This window comes from Emys orbicularis, chromosome 25, assembly GCF_028017835.1.
Source record: "Emys orbicularis isolate rEmyOrb1 chromosome 25, rEmyOrb1.hap1, whole genome shotgun sequence".
NCBI classification, from domain to species: Eukaryota; Metazoa; Chordata; order Testudines; family Emydidae; genus Emys; species Emys orbicularis.
This window is the reverse complement of record NC_088707.1, coordinates 2,038,856-2,052,116: the sequence shown is the minus strand read 5'-3', so window position 1 is coordinate 2,052,116 and position 13,261 is coordinate 2,038,856. Positions and strand designations below refer to the sequence as shown.

Below are 13,261 nucleotides of genomic sequence, written 5' to 3'. Positions count from 1 at the left end.
TTAAAGTGTTAGCTCTTCAGCTTGCAAACAAACCCCCCCAACAAACACCCCCCCCACTGTACCTGATGGCTGCCTGACTTTGCTGGGAGCCTGAAACAGCTCCAGACGCTGCCCCATTCAGCTGTGCTGAGAAGCTTTGCCCACATTGCGCTATTGCCACTAGCGTGGCTGATGCTCCTTTAACGGGCGACACCGTTAACGAGCGCATTGCGCAGAGCAGCACGCTCAAAGGGTGGCGCTTTAGCAGTGCCAGAGTGGGGAGGGGTGCAAAGGCCTGTGTGCAGGGCAGCTGTGTGAATTAAGACCCCGCGAGCTCTCACCCCACCAGGCGGGGTTGGGGGGGCAGGCTCTTGGGTTCATTGGTGCCAGCGGGGCCCTGCAGCTCTGGGCCTGGCTGCTGTGGGGGGGTGTCTGCAATGCTCGGCTTGGCCGCTAGGGGCGGCGGGTCGTCAGGCCTCTGGCCAGCGCATGCGCATTGGGCGCCTCCCGCCCTGCCGCCGCCGCGCGCCCGCCCACCCCGGCGGGGGTATGAAAATCGCGGCGGGCGGGCCCGTGACAGAGCCGCGTCCCCTCCGCTCGGCACCCGCAGCCCCTGGAGGCGCCGCCCTCGCCATGGTGAGCGGGCTCGGGCCGGGCTGAGGGGGAGGTATGGGGACTGTAGGGGGCTAGAGGGGGTAGGTGTCTGAGGGGGCTATAGAGGAGGTAAGGGGGGGGCAGGTGCCTGGGGAGGGCTGGGGGGGGGGCTATAGGGGAGGTATGGGGACTGTAGGGGATAGGTGCCTGGGGGGGCTGTGGGGGGCTATAGGGGAAGTAAGGGGGGGCTATAGGGGGTAGGTGCCTGAGGGGGGGCTATAGGGGAGGTATGGGGACTGTAGGGGTAGGTGTCTGAGGGGGCTGTGGGGGGCTATAGAGGAGGTAAGGGGGGCTATAGGGGGTAGGTGCCTGGGGGGGCTGTGGGGGACTATAGGGGAAGTAAGGGGGGGCTAAAGGGGGTAGGTGCCTGGGGGGGCGGTGGGGGACTATAGGGGGTAGGTGGCTGAGGGGGGGCTATAGGGGGTAGGTGGCTGTGGGTGGGGGTTATAGGGGAGGTATGGGGACTGTAGGGGGTAGGTGCCTGAGGGGACTGTGGGGGGCTATAGGGGAGGTAAGGGGGGGCTATAGGGGGTAGGTGTCTGAGGGGGGCTATAGGGGAGGTATGGGGACTGTAGGGGATAGGTGCCTGGGGGGGCTGTGGGGGGCTAAAGGGGAAGCAAGGGGGGGGCTATAGGGGGTAGGTGCCTGAGGGGGGGCTATAGGGGAGGTATGGGGACTGTAGGGGTAGGTGTCTGAGGGGGCTGTGGGGGGCTATAGAGGAGGTAAGGGGAGCTATAGGGGGTAGGTGCCTGGGGGGGCTGTGGGGGACTATAGCGGGTAGGTGTCTGTGGGTGGGAGTTATAGGGGAGGTATGGGGACTGTAGGGGGTAGGTGCCTGAGGGGACTGTGGGGGGCTATAGGGGAGATAAGGGGGGGGCTATAGGGGGTAGGTGTCTGAGGGGGGCTATAGGGGAGGTATGGGGACTGTAGGGGATAGGTTTCTGTGGGGGGCTATAGGGGAGGTAAGGGGGGGCTATAGGGAGTAGGGTGACCAGACAGCAAGCGTGAAAAATCGGGACAGAGGGTGGGGGGTAATAGGAGCCTATATAAGAAAAAGACCCCAAAATCGGGACTGTCCCTATACAATCGGGACATCTGGTCACCCTAATAGGGAGTAGGTGTCTGTGTGGGGGGGCTATAGGGGAGGTATGGGGACTGTAGGGGTAGGTGTCTGAGGGGCCTGAGGGGCCTGTGGGGGCAAGGGGGAGTTACATGTGGGGCTGTAGGATCAGGTGCAGGGGGCCATATGCTGTGGGGATACAGGGGTCACAGTGGGGGGGGGGCGTGGGGGAGAGGTATTTTGTTGGTGAATGGGACCCCCCCTGCTGGGAGGGCTGAGCATGCCAGGCAGGGCTCGCAGGCTGTGGAAATTCAGGGGGATCCCTGCACGGTCCAGCCTGAATGCTTGCCATGCGCCCTCACCCCTACAGGAAAGATTTTGCAACACAGGAGTTAGGGCCAGCCCCCACCGTCTGTCTGTAAATACAGGAAAAACATTAAACCCACCCGGGCATCTGAATTTCTCATACAACCATCCGCCTGTGTGAGAGATACAGAGTCCCTGGTAGGTTTCGTTTCCCTTTGTCTTTGTCTACAAATTCTGAGCTGTATAGTGACTGTCTAAGCCAGATTAATGCAGCCCCTGCTCCGAGCAGCTCGCTATCTTTGTAAAGTGCCAAACTGCATGCTAAACGGTCACGCTAAGATCGTCACAGCCTTCATCTTGGAGGCAGAGAGAGCCTGCTGGCGCTCCCCTGACAACGTAAGGTCTCCTCTTTTATTTGGGGCCCCGTGAACCTTTTGTGTGTTGTGTGAGTGAGGGGGTAAATGTTGCTGAAATGCATTGCACAATGGCGGGTAGTGATGGGGGGAGGAAAGTTTTAAAGAGCCTGTGAAGGAGGATCTACTCCATAATTTGCGATCAATACAGTGCTGTAGCTGTGTGTAACTGGTGGCAGAATTTCCAAATGCTCATGTTGCTCTTCAGATGCTTGGGGGGGGGGGGGGGGGACTGGGGAGTGGTGGTAGAGGGATGGGGTGAGTGGGCGGGACAGGACAGGACAATCTGCAACAGCTACTGGCCCTGATCCTGCAGCTGAACTCGCCCAGGGCTCGGCTGGCAGGTAAAGGTCTGCTCAGACAGAGCCACTTATAGAATGAGAGCGAAGTTTGAGAGGGCCAGTCTAGCTTAGAACCTTCTCCCCCTAAACAATTTCCTGCTGTTGTTTCATCAAGATGCTTTCTGTACTAAAGGTGTTCCCATAGGTAGGGATGATAGGACTTGTATTCTCACTTAAATACAAACTCTGTGGGTGTAGGCAAGGAAAGAGGCAGCAGCCTGTCACACATTAAATGAGCTTTCTGGAAATGTTCATGTTTCCTGTTCAGGAAACAAGCAGGGTAGAGATATTACTATACAGTGTCAGAATCATGTAGTTTTGAAAGGGGCACAAGGAACTTGTAGAGGGTACTGACTGACACTTTAAATAGCTAATACTTGGTATAGCATACCATAGTGAAAAGGGAAAAACTTTGTTCTTCAGAAGTATTTTAACGAGACTGGTTCAATAGACGACCAAGAGAGGGGAAGTCTCCCTTGGAGCCATGTAAACCACTACAATCCCCCTTGCAGCTGGTGGCAGCAATTAAACAAACGCACCCTAGGAACTCCATCAAGCACATTGCTGGCCTGTGCTAACCTGACCTGTTGTCTCCCCCTATTAGGGTGACCAGACAGCAAGTGTGAAAAATCGGGATGGGGGTGGGGGGTAATAGGAGCCTATATAAGAAAAAGACCCCAAAATCGGGACTGTCCCTATAAAATCGGGACATCTGGTCATTCTACCCCCTATGTTTGTGCAATAGACAATGTCTGTTGCAGTGGGGAGTGTTTGAAACATTAGTTAGAGTTAGGAGTGCTGGGGAAAATAAACCTGAGCAAGTGTCCTGCATGTGACACCGGTCCAATAAGACTATAAACAAAAGTTCAAATCTCATTTCCTGGAACCACCACTCTTTGAACCAAGAGACATGAGAACAGAGACTAAACTCTCTAACATCGCTCCAAACCCACTGTCACAGATCGCATTGGAATTTAGTCTTTGTATAGTTTCCCAAGATGTATTGTATACATTACAGATGGTAAAAAATCAAGGTCTCTATCGTAAGCTACTTAAAAAAAACGACCGAAGGCAGAATGCCAAGTGAGGTGATGTGAGTGGCAAGGTTTAACCGACATCTTAATGCCACCCATTTTTCTAAATCCTTTGTTGGGCCACCAGTGCTTAGAGGTTCTCCACATAACCTCAGTGCCAGTGCACTCTAGAAAAAACACCTCACTGGTCATGTCTAATAGAAAACGGTTTGCTTTATTCCCCCCCCCCCCCCCCTCTTAGCAGGGAGAAAACACTGTTGCAAATCTTACCAGTGCCACTTAAAATTCATCCTCTTTCCTGGAAGGGAGACCAAATACTTGTTTCTATATAAATAGGAGCTTTGTAGGGACAATTGTGGGGAAGGGGAGAAGTGACATAGCTTGTGTTGAATTGAATAGATTGTTTAATCAGAAACTGGCCAACTGCTCCTTTAAGACTTATTTGTGTGGTACCATTGTCTATCCATTTTGTATGTGGCCTGGTTTCATTAAAGAGCTTATTATTTAAAGCTGGCTGATAAACAATGGGTGCTGAGGGTGTTTTCTATTATTGTTCTTTTGTTTGCATCTTAAAAAAATGCCTCAGTTACTGCTGTTCACCAACAGCTGTTTTCATCAAAATAGTTTGACTGCAAACCAGTCACAGTCCAAATACTCTATGCAAGCCCTGCTCAAATGCTCTCTTTTGGTTGTAGCTCTTAATCTTTCTCACTTATTACCTGCATACTTGCTGAGGTTAAATGGACCCTGTCAAGTTCAAATCTGACCCAACATTTAGATGTAAAAACAAGTTTTACAGCTCCCATTCAGACCACTTGGATGTGGACAAAGAGCCTGGCAGATGAAATGAGACCCCAAGTACCTCTGTAATGTGTAAAAAGTAGCATGTGCTTACCAAGAGGGAATATTGGCTCTGCCAAGCTCCCAAGAGAATTCCAGGTGGATTGTACCATTCTTCCAAACAAGGCCCAAGGCCACTTTTTATATAAATGAGCTACTTTCTCTGGTAAGCATTCTGCCTCAAATGTGCCAATAGTACACAATGGTCAGTTAGTTACAGGGCTTCATTTTGAGTTCATCATCCTACTTTTTATAGCTTCAATTCAGTTTTAAAGGGATTTATATTTTAGTAGCACCCACAAACGTGCTAGGCACTCCTCAGACATAGAGGAAGACACAGCCCTTGTCCCAAATTGCTTAAAGCGAAGAAAACCACATAAGAAGGATGGAGAGAATGATACAAGCAAAATGTTAGTTTCCACATACATGCCTACTGTGTCTTTACTCCATGAGTACTGGTGAGCAGAATCAAGCACTTCCCCTCTGCCACAGACCAAATAAATATATTTGAATAGTAAAAGATGATCCAAGCTTTGAGTCAGCAGTGAAACTGTTCACTTCTCTAGCATTTTGTCTCCACACTTGCTTCTACTAATTAGTTGTAGTGAAACCACCTTTGGTAAACCAACCTGTTGCTCCATAGCAGGTTAACCAATCTCAGTGGCCAGAATATGCCCGAGAAGGAAATTAAGAGGCTATTTAACATTTACAAAAATCTTTGTCCCTGCTGGTACTATTGAAAATATTTGTGCCTTTAAAATACCTTTTTCTTGAAATTCCAGCTTCTACTTGGCCCTATAGGGATTCCACAGTATATTGTCAAAGAAACTTGTGTGATGTCATAATGCCGAGTTTGTGATAGTACATCACTGCAGGACCAAGCCCCACCCCAAAATGTCTTACGATTTCATGAAGGCCAGTGTTTAATTCTGATGTATTTTGAATTACTCCTGCGTGGAAAGATCCTAATCTAATTTCTTTCCAGAGTAACCACATCTCATTGTGAATCCTGCTTGCAGTGCAAAATGCTGACAGGCAGAATCATGCAAACACTTGCCTCTTAGGTTTTTCCAGAAGCACCTGCTTCTGTAGAATCCAAGTGATTTCACTAGTTTTGGTTTCCCTTCAGTCTCACGTAATGCCAATTGTGGGACGTTAAATGTCTTTGCCACAAGTACAACACCACAAAAAATTATTCTACCCTGCAGCAGGTAGCTGCCAATAAAGATCTTACCTCAGAGGCATTTCCAGGGGGGCCCTTCTGCACAGCATCCGAGAGGAAAGGGTCTTTTTGGCATGATGTGCAGCAGTAAGTACACACTCCTGCAGGCAGACTTCTCTCTAAGCGGTCTCTTACATGCAACTGGAAAAACATCTGTAAAACGGGTTCTCAAACTGGGGGTCATGCGGTTATTACATGGGTGGTCGTGACCTATCAACCTCCACCCCAAACCCTCTTTCACCTCCAGCATTTATAATAGTGTTAAATATAAAAAAAGTTTTTAATTTATAAGGGGGGGGGGGGGAGTTGCACTCAGAGGCTTGCTCTGTGAAAGGGGTCACCAGTATAAAAGTTTCAGAACCACTGCGTAAAATATCGGACTTAAAATCAAATCAAACTTTTTGTAGTCTCTGCATTTTAGTTTTTGTTCTTGAACTGAATCTTCCCAGCATCAACAGCTGTCACAGTAGCATGAGCTTTCACTTCTCCTGTTCAGGCTATATTTAAGTTTCTGTGAGCAGTGTCTTTGAATAAAAGTTTTAAATATGGTAACCTTACAGCTTTTTTATTTTCAGATAGACTGAATTGAGTTTGACACATGAACTGGTGTCTGGTATGTTAGAATTCAAGGAGGGTAAACAATCTGTATAAGCATGGAGTTTGCAATAGTATAACCCCACACAAGCCAGTTTGGAAACAGGTGTGAGCATCTAGCTAGTAACAGGCATAATCCACAGCTAAATGAGCAGGCAGGCTGGCCTACACCTTTAAATTTTAATTTTCTTCTAAATTCAGCTTAAAAGGCTCACTTTGACCCATTAGGAGGGGAGTCAGCAGAAACATTTAAGCGCAAAGTTGTGTTTTAGTTGTTCAGGTCACTGTAAGCTGAGAAAAGCAGCTGAGGTTTAATGTGATAATGGTGGCACAGACTTATGACATAATAGTGTCATTTAAAACTATCAATGGACCATTTAATGCATATGTGAATAGCAAAAAAATTGCTTCTGTCTAGTAAGAATTCAAACAGTGATATATTGTTTAGTGTCAGAAAGATGGTATCTGTTTGGATTGTTATAGCAAAAAAATCATACAAATTAACTTTTTTTTTTTTTAAACTTTCAGAACAGAGGCTTTACCCGGAAGAGCCATACATTCCTGCCTAAAATATTTAGAAAAATGTCTACTCAGTCATCGAAAGAGAGGCCCGAAAATCTGCAGTTTCCATTCCTTGATGACGACACTACCGTGTCTACAGTCAAAGAATCTAAAACCCTTTTTGTCATAAGAGGCCTGCCTGGCAGTGGGAAATCCACTCTTGCCCAGGCTATTCAAGACCAGTATAAGGATGCCTGCAAGGTCATTTCTGCCGATACCTATAAAATTACACCTGCAATAAGAAGCTCTATTCCTGAAGATTATTCAAAGTTGGATGAGGATTTAGTTGACTATTGCAAGCGAGACATCGGTGTTGTTGTTGTGGATGATACGCACCATGAACGGGAACGGCTAGACCAACTCTTTGATATTGCTGACAAATACCAGTATAAAGTCCTCTTTGTTGAACCCAAAACACCTTGGAAGATGGATTGCTTGCAGCTTAAGGATAAGAATCAGTGGAAACTGTCTGTGGAAGATTTGAAGAAGATGAAACCAAGCTTGGAGAAAGATTTCCTACCTTTGTATTATGGATGGTTTTTGAGCAAAAAGAGTTCTGAGAACTTGAGGAAGACCGGGAAAGCCTTTTTAGATGAGCTCGGAAGTCTTAAAGTATTCAAAAAGGAGTCTAAGTACTGTACGTATATAAATATTTTACCAAGCTTTTTATTCTACTAACCAGAGGGAAGGTTACCACTTAATAGACAACACAGGGAACAAACTTGCCTACTCAACTTCCAAAGTAACACTTCCAGTTCAGTCTAAATTCTCCACAAGTTATATTTAAAAACACTGATTAGAATAACAAGGCATGCTGTCCAAAAAGCAGCAGCAGCTTTAAATCATTTCTATGTAGGGAAGCACAACCCACTGCCTCTTAAATTGAAGTTTTTGGAACCTGATGTTTAGGGAATTTGCAGGGGGATATAGAACCTTGAGCCTGCAGCCCACAGGTCTGAATCCAGTGTAGACTGGAAATAACCAAGCCATTCCCACCTGCTTTCTGTGATGGCCTATGTGAAGTAAGTTGGAGGACAGAGGCCAAGGATTGAATAAAAATGGACTGAAACATCATGTTGCCCCTAAAGTGATCCCTGCAATATCCAGGCCTAGGCAAACTGGCTAGCAGTGCAAGGAAGCTTGCATTGCTGGACTACACTAGTTGTGTGGATAAAGAATACTTCATTTTCTACTGCTGGCTAGCACTCTCAGCTCTAAGTAAAATTAAACCTTAAGTATACCTCTTAAATGAGTATTTGCAGGGAAAGAGGAACATTAATTTGTCAGTAGTAATTTTGCTTGTCTACACTTGCAGTTCTTCCGGCTGAAGATCCCAAAGTAAAATTGGACCTGACCAGCTACTTTGCGAAAAGGCCACCCAGCGTCTTGCACTGTACTACAAAATTTACTGACTTTGGAAAGGCTATGGGAGCTGATGAATATGCACAACAAGAAGTTAGTGTCTTGGTTTGTTTTTTTTCAAAAACGTGTGTTCAAGTTATATGTTACGCCAACCTTTTACCTTGGTAGATTTGGTGTGGCTGTGCAGCTTTCTAAAACCTTAGCGCGACTGCATATGTCCCCTTCACAACAGCACTTGTGAAGTTGGCTCACTTGACAGCCTGTTTAGTAGAGAAATAGTAAGGCTGTTACTCCTCAGGACCAAGAAATAACATTGACAGGAAGATGCATTGAGGAAGTTTTCATCTTGCCTCCAAACTAACTGCAAGTTCTTGTGGGTTTTTTCCTGTAAGTACTAGAGTTCTTCTCTAATGGCTTGGTTTTGAGTGCTCGTGAGTTAAGGTATGGTCACTTCCATCTTTTGTACCATATCTGATCAGCCTGAGGTTCCAATTAAAATACATAAATTAAGATGACCAAAAGGGAGAGGAGGGAGGAAGAGAGAAAACAGTGACCTGTAACCATGATGATGTTTTCATTACCATATTGAGTGCTGGAGAAGGCCAGTGAAAGAGAGGAGAGCAGTTATTCATGATACACTTTGTAGCATATATGTGGAATGTGTGAAAATTCCTCAAAGGAGATCAGTGAAGAATCTAACTGAAAAGGCAAAGTAGTATATCTGGATGCGTAAACCTGTGAAGGGGCTTGTCAGGGCAAGGTTAATGTCACACTGAGTCAGTTAAAGTCCTATTCTGGATTCAGATTGTTTGGTCCTCTCTCCCCTTAGGTTGTGAAGGCTTCCTACGGAAAAGCCTTTACCCTGACTATCTCTGCGCTGTTCCTCACAACAAAAACAGCTGGTGCTCGTGTGGAACTGAGTGAGCAAGAACTGCTGCTGTGGCCGGGAGACGTCGACAAGATCCTGCCTACAGACAACCTGCCCAAAGGCAGCCGGGCTCACATTACCCTTGGATGCGCCAGTGGCATAGAACCGGTCCAGACTGGAATTGACTTGCTGGAGTTTGTCAAGCTGGAAAAGGCAGGGACCAAAGATGATGAAATTGAGGAAATTGGTGGAGGGAAACTGCAGTACTTTGGCAATGGCATGTGGATGCTCCTACTTTCTAAAAAGATTGAAGTGAAAGCTATTTTCTCAGGTTACTATGGCAAGGGAAAGCTAGTGCCTACTCAGGGCAGTAACAAGCGAGGCTCTGCCTTCAATCCCTGCACTATCATCTAAGTGCTCCAGCCCTGCAGTGTGGCTTTTTGTTTTTAAGACAATAACTTGGGTAACCTTTATAAAGTTGTAAAAAGAAAGTTCTATGTGTACTAAAGAAGCCCTTCTGCAAACTCTAGTATGAAGTGTCTCTCCTGGGACAATGTATTGGCCCTCAGGAAGGAAATTGGTGACCTGACTAAAGGAAAACTAAGTGGCTAAACAACCATTTCTGATAGTTAAGTAGACCAAATAGGAGATTTGAAATAACTGAAGTGCTGAATGACTTTTTAAAATGATAGATTTTTGTAGAGAGGTCTCATTCCTCTTGTTTTGTTCCTCAGAGGATCATTCCAGATAGTCTACATGTTTTGTAATTTCCCTATGAACCACAGTCCCTAGAAGATGTGACCGTAATAACTGATTTAGACAGTGGTGGACCAAAGTTTTTAGCTACTTTTCATTCTGTGAAGCCAACTGAGTTGAAGCTGAAAGTTCAGCCCAACTTTAAGTTGGTACAGTCCCCCACAGGCTGATGGAATATACTGCCCTGGGTAGCTGATGATTAAAGCCACTAAGCCTCGGTGGGAGGGGAACAAGTGCGCCAAGTAGCTTTGGTCTACAAGCACAAGGATTAGGTATGTACTTAGGGGAGTCTAAGAATCTTCATTCGGAAGGGTCAAACTATTGCATCCCCAGGGCTACCCTAACTTCATATGCTACCAGAATGGCTTGAAGACTTCCTTGGGAGTGAGAGAAGTGAAAAGTGCATTGGTGGGTGGGGGAAGGATCTACTTCCAGTTTAAAATTGAAGCTCTATTAAATGGAACTACTATGGGTAAGATCATGAAAAGGAGAATTTAAATATCAGGAAAAACTTCCTAGCAGTGAGATCTGCTCTGTCTTCTACAGGAGCCACCATCATATGAGACATCTAAGTGTAGACGGGACAAAGCACTACTGTATGTATATTGTAGGGAACAATCCTGCCCTGGCAGGGAGATGGAATAGATTAACTAATAGGTCTTTTCCATCTCTAACTCCTGATCCTATATAAACTAAAATCACATCTGAAGTAGTAAATTGTACTTCATGCAAAATAGGGTTTCCTACTTTGGATTCAAAGTCTAATTCTTTTGAATGTTAAGATTAGCATGGAAGTACACGAAGTTAACATGTTACTTAGGAAGTAAATAATGGTGGCATTGTAGTTTATGCATAACTTAACCTGCTTAAATCTCAATTTTCCAGTTGGTTGTCTAATGTTCAGACATTTTAGTTATTACACTTTTTAATTATAGTTGAAACTTGTTTCTGCTCACGTGAACATAACCAAATACTGCTTGCCTATTGATCACAGATATTTGCTGTCATTACACTCCTGTAACATTTGGCTGAACTAATCAATTCAGGTCAGAACAAGCAGTTTAAACTCACGTTATGGCTTAGTGTCCCATGAACTGTAAAGTGTATTGAAATAAATCCAGTATTAATATGTAAGCGTTTACTGTGTCTGACATGCACATGCAAGGTTCACAGCAGTAAAAGATCTCTCGCCATGACACCACAACCCTAACTGTGCTCAGCGGCTGAGTGTGGGCAAGGAGGTCACTTACCAAATAAGCTTGCAAAACCCAAATCCATGTGGGGAAGTTTCTTTTGGTTCCCCTCTCTGAACATCTAAAACAAAACTGAGGGAAGCTTTAGGGCTCACCTGGTGGAATATCAAATTCTGCAATTTGGTGAGTTTATTGGTGAAAACAATAAACACCTCCCAACTGCCCTGCTGCTCTAAGTGAGAACACTGACAACAGTTCACTTTACTCTGCTACTGAGCAAGGCACACTCTGTTTCCCTTCCCTTCAGCAGAGAAACAGTGAGGTGTCTGCCTCTGCCAAAACTCAACCCTAGACAGTCACGAGCTCCAGCGTGCTCCACGGGGGAAGCCCAGACTAAAAGGAGACCATTAAGTATTCAGCTAAATCCCTGGGAGAGCAGGCCCATCGTTATAGTCATTGGGGGGAACATGTCTTTCCCTTAATGGCATGTACCCCACAAGTCTTCCTCCCAGTCAGTACGCTGAAAACCTGACGGGAAGTTCTCAAAACAGGGTGTCCAACTTTAAAACGTGGGGTAGCTGGCGAGCCTGGCTTGTTTGCCTGGTCAAGAACAGTCACACGCTCATCATTTAAGTGTTTATTAGTTTGTACATCATATACAGTTTATAATAAACCAATTGCATATGGTTTTGCTTCAGTCTGGTTGAGATTCTGCATATAAACACATCATATGAATTATGCCTAATGAAGTAAACAACAAATATTCACATTTTTTACCCTTCACATCCTAGAAAGGTAAAGGGCCCAAAGAGGGACAGTGTTTATACCAATGTGAAGCCTGCCTTGAAGAGGGTTGGGCAGTTAGGAAAGCTATCTAGAATACAGATTGCTTCATGCAATAACCTTTCCTCTCAATGGAAAGGTTAAATCTTTACACTGAGGTAAACATACAGAATCTATTCCTTAAATTCAATTAAATACTACAGCATGGGGGCTAACGTCCTCTTAGTGGCTTCACATCAGTGTATCTGCTTTTGTCTCTAGTACTCCTTAACATCTCTTTGCAATAAAGCCGATATTATGCATGCAACAAAAGGTGTTCAGGTTGCCATTTTGCACTGCAAAAACATTGCTTCACACTCTTACCATTTTCACTTTTCTTGTGTAGCACGAGCCATTAAATGAAAGCAGGGAGTAAGACGGGGTATCAATTTAAGAGTGGCTGTCACAGTGCCTGCCCAGCCACAGAAGGTGAAAGATGGAAAGCCAACAAGCTCTTGACAAACTACAGTATTTTTGTGCCATCTCTGATTCAACCAAAGCTCGAGCCCAACAACATTCTGCCACTTGTGGAATAGACGACACGCCACCTTAGCACTCCAGCTAATAGTCTGCATTCAGACCCAGGTCAGTTGTGCCACTGCCCAGCTTACCGGGAAGTTATTCAAAGGAGAAGGGAAGATCGTTTCCCACTGTGTGCACAGCTGGGGCAAACTAGGTCAGGCTAGAGCCAAAAGGTTACCTACCTATTATCTCAACCCACATGTATGTTCCTCTATTCTGGGGAATAGGCAGTAATGTGAAAATCTGCTCCCAACAGAGCAGCTGTTGCATCTAAATGACATGAGATTTTGAGCAGGGTCACAGTTCTTACTAGCGTTGGGTTTGTTGCCTTTCAGAACCAGTTTTAGTACTGAGGGAGCTGGACTTTAGCACTAGACCAGGGAAAGCTAAAGGTGGTGTGACACACAAGCTTGTTTGTTTTTCTGAGCAGGGGGTGGGGCACAAGGCACAAACTTAGCTGGAAGAACACAAAAGTCTACTCAAAGCAGATCTATTGCCAACTGTTAGTGTTAAAGAAGGGAGGAGGTAATCTGACAAGAGAGCAAGCCACTGTGTGGTCTGAATACTTCAGTCATTCATTTATCTGAAGACCAGTTTGGTTAAACACTGATCCCTGGGAAGAAACTACAGCCAAGTGGCTCTCAATCCTCATTCTAGCTGGATGCCAAAGTGCTCTGGGGATTTACATTGGTTCATGAAGTACTTAATTATGTTGCCCCAAAAATCTTTAATGC

At 45.6% G+C, this 13,261-nt stretch overlaps 1 protein-coding gene across 1 annotated transcript; it reads left to right on the top strand.

Annotated features, from left to right (window-relative positions):
• Positions 1–567: 567 nt before the first annotated feature.
• On the top strand, positions 568–11,138 carry CNP (2',3'-cyclic nucleotide 3' phosphodiesterase). The gene is made up of 4 exons (XM_065422637.1): positions 568–615; positions 6,972–7,641; positions 8,320–8,459; positions 9,196–11,138. Exons 1-4 carry the CDS (start codon positions 613–615, stop codon positions 9,646–9,648), a joined length of 1,266 nt encoding a protein of 421 aa, XP_065278709.1. The 5' UTR covers positions 568–612; the 3' UTR covers positions 9,649–11,138.
• Positions 11,139–13,261: the final 2,123 nt, after the last annotated feature.

What these genes read in the sequence shown, in the direction of transcription:
- CNP (XM_065422637.1), top strand. An exon ending in CAAAAAGGAGTCTAAGTACT is followed by an intron (nt 7,642 to 8,319) that starts GTACGTATATAA and finishes CTACACTTGCAG; the next exon opens with TTCTTCCGGCTGAAGATCCC. An exon ending in ATGAATATGCACAACAAGAA is followed by an intron (nt 8,460 to 9,195) that starts GTTAGTGTCTTG and finishes CTCTCCCCTTAG; the next exon opens with GTTGTGAAGGCTTCCTACGG.